This window comes from Arachis duranensis, chromosome 5, assembly GCF_000817695.3.
Source record: "Arachis duranensis cultivar V14167 chromosome 5, aradu.V14167.gnm2.J7QH, whole genome shotgun sequence".
NCBI lineage: Eukaryota > Viridiplantae > Streptophyta > Magnoliopsida > Fabales > Fabaceae > Arachis > Arachis duranensis.
In genome coordinates, this window is record NC_029776.3 from 18,414,831 (window position 1) to 18,422,588 (window position 7,758).

The 7,758-nt window shown below is 31.5% G+C and overlaps 2 protein-coding genes across 2 annotated transcripts in view; one reads left to right on the forward strand and one right to left on the reverse strand.

Annotated features, from left to right (window-relative positions):
- LOC107488511 (leucine-rich repeat extensin-like protein 6) overlaps window positions 1–254 on the reverse strand; it is a 3,059-nt gene extending 2,805 nt beyond the window's left edge. Inside the window, exon 1 of the mRNA XM_016109267.3 lies at window positions 224–254. Coding sequence (XP_015964753.2) covers window positions 224–254 — 31 coding nt within the window. The remainder of the gene's footprint in view (window positions 1–223) is intronic.
- Window positions 255–3,124: 2,870 nt separating this feature from the next.
- Window positions 3,125–3,678, forward strand: LOC107488510 (uncharacterized; the record flags this gene model as incomplete). The annotated part of the gene is made up of 1 exon (XM_021143754.2): window positions 3,125–3,678. A coding segment is annotated over one exon (468 nt), but the record flags the coding sequence as incomplete, so codon positions are not given.
- Between the last annotated feature and the right edge of the window lie 4,080 nt (window positions 3,679–7,758).

A 7,758-nucleotide genomic window follows, 5' to 3' on the forward strand; every position in this document is an offset into this window, starting at 1 on the left:
AGTAGTAGTTAATAAGACACAGAATTAGAATACAAGTGAGATTGACGGAAGAAAGAGAGCACATGCTGCCAGACAGTCATTGTTGTGTATCTACATGTTCTTGCAGTGCGTGCTCTCTTTTTTTCTGTCAATCTCCAATTTATCCTTCATTTTTTGTGTCTTTGTTTTCTCATTCTCAGTTTCCCTTTTAATCGATTGCAAAAGGGATGGAATAATATATATAGTTCTTCTTTTTCAGGATCTAATGATGCCATGCCTGCCTAACAGCCTTGTTTCCTCTTAATTAGATCTGTAACTGTTATCTGTACTGTAACTTTTCACTTCTCAGTATCTATTTATATTTCCTATATTTCCTTTCTTCGTTTTCTTTTGTTTCTTTGCGCAAATCTCTCTAAAGAGTAGTGAATCAAGATTTGCAAAAATTGTTTATAATAATGTAGTCTACTATCCTTTGATCTTCGTTCTAACTGAATCTAAGATTTTTGCATTGCTTTCTTCTTGAGTTTACCTGTATATCTGTATATCTGTATATGTATAAAATAATATAAACATGTTAGATCCTGATCTTTTTTGCTTTTATGAATGTAAATGCTTTTATGAAGATAAAAGGAAATTATTTCATTTTGCATCACTGACACTATATCTCACTGGCTTTTACAGTGAGTATATTAACTTTCACTTTAAGGATGGCAGCAGTGATTATGATCTATTTGCACAGGTAAATCGGACTCATTTTAAAGTTTCATTACCAGCTTAATTCTATGAATTTAATTTGTATCTGCATATGATTTTTTATCTTCACAGAAAAAAAGACCTCCCTAACTATATAGTGTATATGCTATAACCTGCATAGCTGCATGATATATGTGATGTTTATGATTAATTCTTTTCGAATAATATGATGATATATATCTAAAGTGAATATTTATTTACGAGCAATACTAAAAGACCAATCGAATTTATTTTTTCCTACTAGTAAATTATCAATATTTAAAAACATAGAGTAAAAGTGTGTTATTGAATTATTAAATCAAAAAAATTGAGTTAATAATTAAAATTAATGTCTAAAAACAATCAATTTTGATAATTCTTAAACAATTTTCTTTGTTATACCAAATGACAAATCACATACACACAAGCACAACAAAAGGATTTTTTATTTTATTTTTAACTAAAAAAAATATACATGCACTCTTTCTTTTTTTTTCAAAAATAGATAATTTTATTATTAATATAAAATGAAATTACAAGTATATTTTTTTGTTGAGATAAGGAGAAAAAGATAGATTCTCTTAATAGAAAATTATATGTAAACAATGAGAATATTAAACGATGTGAACAATGAATATGTTGAATATGTCGATGGTTAATGTTAAAGTTTAGGAAATAATTTAGGAGTGAAGTGTTTTTTAATTTATTGGGTCAGTTTTAAAGTTCATTATCCATATTATTTATAAAAATTATTGTTTATCTAATAAAAATCATATTTTAAAATAGAGAAAACACAGTATCACTACTATTCAATGAGAAAAAAGGAAAGTAAAGTACTCTTGCATTATATAAGGATGGAGGGATTTATGAATTTCATTGTAGAACTTTATTGCAGATGATACTACTGTATCTCATTTCATTCTTCTTGATCAAAGGAAAAAAAAACACACACGACTGCTTTCCATACACATGCCATTGGTCAAACCAATTGCATTGTGTGTTTAAGGGACCAACGGGAACTTTGTTAGTATGTCATTCAAATATAAAAATTTGATTATTGCTATTATCTGAAAATAGGAGAATACTGATCAAATATTTTACTTCATTATTGTGATATTTGAAAATAATGATCAAATATGATATTGTGTAATTTAGAGTACATATCTCAAAAAATCAGCAACTACTTCAATAAAAATATAAAAAATATATTCTCACCATGATTTTAGTTTAAAAAAATAATTTATTTATTTTATCACACTTTAAATAACATAATATTTTTATAACATATGAAAACAAGTCCTAAAATTTATTATTCAATAATTAAAATAAAATATTTTTACATAATGACCATTGTAAAATTTTCATTTCGAATATTCACCTTAAAAAATTTAAGAGTGAGATCTACATTAGATAGACTGTAACATTTTTTTCATTAAATTATATATATATTTCAATCACATAATTTATAACATTTTTATTCCATTAAATTATCATATCCAAGTAATAACAAAATCACTTGTATAATTTTGAGAAAAGTGTGTTCACTAAAATTTACAAGTATCATAAATAATATATAAAAAATTATATATAATTACTTTTATTATATTATTAAATTTGACTTAATACGAATTTATTTAATTATCTTTAATATTTTAGGTATTTCTATAAGTATTTTAGTCATCTCATTTATTATATATATTTGTGTTAGGACTTATTTTATTTTTTTATATTGTGTTATTTTATTTTTTTGGAGTTAGATGTTAAATTTTAATTAAATTATTATTTTAAAATTTGAACAAGATATATTTATATGTTGTTTTAATGCATGATGTATATATATATATTTTTACTAAAGATGGTAAAACTCGAAGAATTCGTGACCGTGACCTTTTATATGAGTACAAAAAAATTATGCCATTTGAGTTATAACTCATTAGCAATGTTAATATCCGCTTTATGCATGTTCAAGTGATAAGTTATTTCCAACTATTATTAAGGGAATATAAGTGAATAAAAATTTTAGTTATTATTAATTTATAAAGAGTTCCATTATTATTTTGTCTTTATTTTTTAGGAAGTTAAAATAAAGAATAGAATTAGAATGGTGTTGTAGGAGTCAATTTAATGTGAGAAAAATAACCCTAGATAAAGAATCTTCATTCTTCAAGTAAGTAGATAGTTGGATATCCCGTTAGGTTATTGTACGTGTTTAATTTATTGATCATTCATGAAATAGGCTATGACTGGCACATGTATATAGCCCTGAGTAGTCCTCAGAGGAGCCGCTTTCAGAAGGGACACGACGACCCACACACATGCTTGCATTGAAGGGTATCTGCGCACGCCTTTGTTGACCGAATCAAACAGTAGTAGTATGTAGTATTCAATGAATTCTAGCTAGCAAGCAGGTTCAATATCTGATGCAGATGACTTGCTTACATGGGGGAGCGATGATACAGTCACGCGCTTCTTGAGATGGAACTCCATCAAATCCAAACAAGAGGCAATCGATTACATAGAGAAGGTTGCTATGCCTCATCCATGGCGCCGATCTATATGCCTCCATGACCGCTCCATTGGATACGTTTCAGTGAGGCCCGGATCGGGTGATTACCGGTGCAAGGCGCACGTGAGCTACGCGGTGGCGCTGCAGCACTGGGGGAAAGGGATAGCCACGGCCGCTCTGAGGATGGCCATACCGGAAGCTTTGAAGGAGTTTCCGGAGGTGGTGAGATTGGAGGCGTTGGTGGAGGTTGAAAATGAGGCCTCTCAAAGGGTTCTCCACAAAGTTGGCTTTCACAAAGAAGCCTTGCTACGTAAATATGCCTTCTGTAAAGGGCACATCAGGGATTTCCTTATGTATAGCTTCTTTCCTACTTGAACAGTGAACTTGTGCCTCCTCCTTCCAAATGTTATCAAACCGTGTGATTTATAATGTTAATTAAGCTTTAGTGCTATTTACCTTTATTTGCTAATCGATGGATACTTTCCCATGGAAAATTAATGAAAAAAGGAAGTAAGAGCGCCGATATACTGCTTTCATTCCTTCTTAATGCATTGAATTTAAAGGAGTAGACAAAATTTCTGCATTATTTGATGAGATTATAATGGGAAAGAGAAAGTCTTTATTCCTTGTTAGGAAATGCAGGGCAACAAATTAAACAAATATAATATATATGATAGCTAAGGTGAAGAGATATACACCGAAAGGGATTCAACAATTTCGAAAATATGGTCACATGGTGAGTGGCTATGGAGCATTTAGTCAAGCTATGCTATTTAACTTTCTATTTGTGGGGTTGTCAGGCTGCCATTGCTGAGTGCAGAATCTGTATGTGTGTGTTTTCTTTATTTATTTTATCCAAACCCACCACTCACTCTGATGCGCACACACGTGAGCGTCATTATATTAACGCACCAACCCCGCTCTCGTTTCACGATGCCACACTCAAGTGCTCAACTAGTGGGGGCATATAAGCAAGAAAATCTATAGTGAAATAAAAGAGAAGAGCACCTTTTCCTTCTTCTTATCCGACCTTTTGTTGATGACGAAATTGGAAACGAGGGACCAGCATTGTGGGTTTTGCGCTTTGTATAATTGTATTTGTTAGGCAGCAATTAGTTAATTGAAGTTGTTAGAAAGAGTAAACATCCAACTCCGTTTTTGTCTATTTTCACAAAAAATAAAGTGATTTTTGTCTAAAAGAAGAGACACTTCGATCTTCAACTTTTTTATTTTGGGATAATACGATTCATCGGTTAAAAAATCCGTTAAATAATAACAAAAATGAGTTTTGTGGGGAGTTTTATTTGTATTTTAAAAAATCCGTTAAATAATACCTTCACAGACTATTAATAAGTTTGTTTTTAAAAAGAAAGTGATGCGCAAAAAAAAATAATTGTAGTACAAATACTTTTTAAAAGAAAAAAATAACATTGAATAAAAAATGAAAGAAGAGAATTTTAATGTTGATAATATTTGTATTGATGATGACGGCAGAGGAGATAATGATGATGATAAAACAATAAAAATAATAGATTCTAAAAGGTAGTAATTGATTATATTGTTGAAAAGAATTTTGTAGTGGTAGTAATTGGTTATATTATTGAAAAAAATTTTGTCGGGATTTAAAATCTCCACAAAATACAAATAAAACCCTCACAAAATTAATTTTTATTATTATTTAACATTTTTTTTAACAGAGGAATAGTATTGTCCCAAAATAAAAAAAATTGAGGACCGAAGTGTCCATTTTTTTTATAGAGAACGCATTGTCTTTTGTGAAAATGAACAAGAACCGAATTGGGTCTTTACTCTTGTTAGAAATAAGATAATAGTCTATAGAAGGTGTTTTTGTGTGTTATTTGGTGTGATAAAAAAAATGCAATGTACAAAGATATATATAAGTGTTAAAAGAATTAAAGTAATAAAAGTGTAATAACCTGCAATAAATACACATATATGCTAAATAAATATAAACAATGCTAACTGATTTTAATTGATTCTAATTATATTCTAACATCTCCCTTCAAACTCAAGTGGGAGCTAAAAATACCATCTTGAGTTTGGATACTAAAATCTGAAAACGAGTAAGATGATGAGCCTTCGTAAAGATATCAGCAGTCTGATCCAGAGTTCCAACAGCTATGAGACGAACAACATCAATAAGATGTTGCTGGACAAAGTGATAATCAATCTCAATGTGTTTGGTGCGTTCATGAAAAACATCATTATAAGTAATCTGAATAGCACTGCGATTATTACAAAAAACATCAGTTGGTGACAATTGAAGAGTACCCAAGTCTTCGAGAAGCCAATGAATCAAGACAACTTCAGCAATGGTGTCAGCGAGAGCACGATATTCAACTTCGGTGCTTGATCGAGCAGTGAACGTTTGCTTCTTGACTCGTTATGAAATGAGAAAATCACCAAGAAAAAAATAATAACCAGTAGTAGAACGACGATCAGTAGGATCACTAGCTCAATCAGCATCTAAGTACGCTTGAAGGGTTAAAGATGAATGGAAAGAAAAATGAAGGCCATAAAACAGAATTCCTTTGATGTAGCAAAGAATGCGAAGAACTGTCACATAGTGAGTAATACGAGGAGTCGACAAGAACTGACTGAGAACATGAACTGGATAGGAGATCTCTGGTCGTGGGACAGTCAAGTAGACAAGACCTCTAACTAACTGTTGATAAAGAGTAAGATTATCCAAAATAGTGTCATCCATAGGAGTAAACTGAACAATAGGCTCAAGAGGAGTAGACTCAGTGCGACTATCTATAATGTCGACTCGAGCAAGAAGATCCAAAGCATACTTAGCTTGAGAGAAATAGATAGCATCATCTATGGATATGACTTCAAGGCCAAGAAAATAACTGAGAGAACCAAGATCTTTCATCTAAAAAATATGGTAAAGGGATGCTTTAATATCAAAGATACTATCAACATCATCTCCAATAACGATCATGTCATCAACATACAAAAGTAGAAGAACAATCCCACGTTCACTTTTACGAATAAAGATAACATTCTCATGAGGGCTACAAGTGAAACCGATTGTATATAATGGTGTTAAACTTTTCAAACAATTCACAAAGAGCTTGCTTAATACCATAAAGTGCCTTATGAAGGAGACAGACTTTGCTAGATGGATAAGGATATCCCAAGGGTGGTTTCATATAGACCTTCTTTTTTAATTTTCTATTAAAATATGCATTCTTCACATCCATCTTATTGAGAGACCATTTTTTAACTGCAACAATGGCAAGGAGAGCGTGAACATATGTGAGACGAGCAACAAGAACAAAAGTCTCTTCATAATCAATACCATACTCTTACGTACATTCTTGAGCAACCAATAGTGTGGTCAATAGAACTATCAAAAGGAGGATCAACTAAGTTTCAAGTGTGTATTTTTTCAAGTGCCTAAATTTCTTCTTGCATTGCTTGTTGCCAATTTGAATTTGAGGAGACTTCTCAAAATGACGTAGATTCATAGTGATGAATAATAACAATGGTAATCAAGAAGATGAAGAGGTGGCTTTCTTACCCTAGAAGAACGAGTAAAGCGAGAAGGCATGACAGCAAGAGCAGGAATATCGTCCGATCTGGAATCATCGGGAGATGGAGAATGCGGAAGAGTAGGAGGCTCAAGAGGTTGACTTGAGATAGAATCTGTAGTATCATTACTAGAAAAAAGATCAACATTGAGATTAGTAAAAAAGGTGATTAAGTAGAATGAATGGACTCAAAAGAGGAGAAACTAGAGAACATGTGATGTTTCCAAAATACAACATGACGATATATACGAATACGTCAAGAAATATGATCCCAATAATGATAACCCTTGTGTTCAGTTCCATAATCAAGAAAACAACACATGCGAGCCCGAGGTTTAAGTTTATTATGTTCATGAGGCTGAAGAAGGCCAAAACAGACACAACAAAAAATACGAAGAGAGCTATAATTTGGATAAGTATGATAAAAATGCTCAAAAAGAATAGTGTTACCAAGGACAGAAGAAGAAAGTCAATTGATAACATGAATAGCAATGAGAACAGTTTCACTCCAAGTACGTTCAAGACATGAAGAAGAAATAAGCATTGCATGAACAAAGTCAAGAATGTGACGGTGTTTGCATTCAACTCTTCAATTTTGCTGAGTGGTACCAGGACAAGAAAAACCAGACAAAGTATTCTGTTCAGCAAGAAAATTTAAAAGTTTGGAATCACAATATTCCATATTATCGCATCGAAAGATTTTAATGACCTTGGAAAATTGAGTTTTAATCATAGTGACAAAGTTAATATAAAGTTGAGGCAGCTCATGACAATTAGTCATCAAATAAATCCAAGTAAGACGTGAATAATCATCAATAAATACTACAAAGTATCGAGCCCCTTCCATAGAAGCAGTGAGAGCGAGACACCAAATATCAGGGTGAATAAGATCAAAAGGAGAACAAGTAAGAGATGAATTATTATAAAAAGATAAAGCTGATTGTTTTACACTTTGTCAATAAATGCAATCAAAAGACTCAT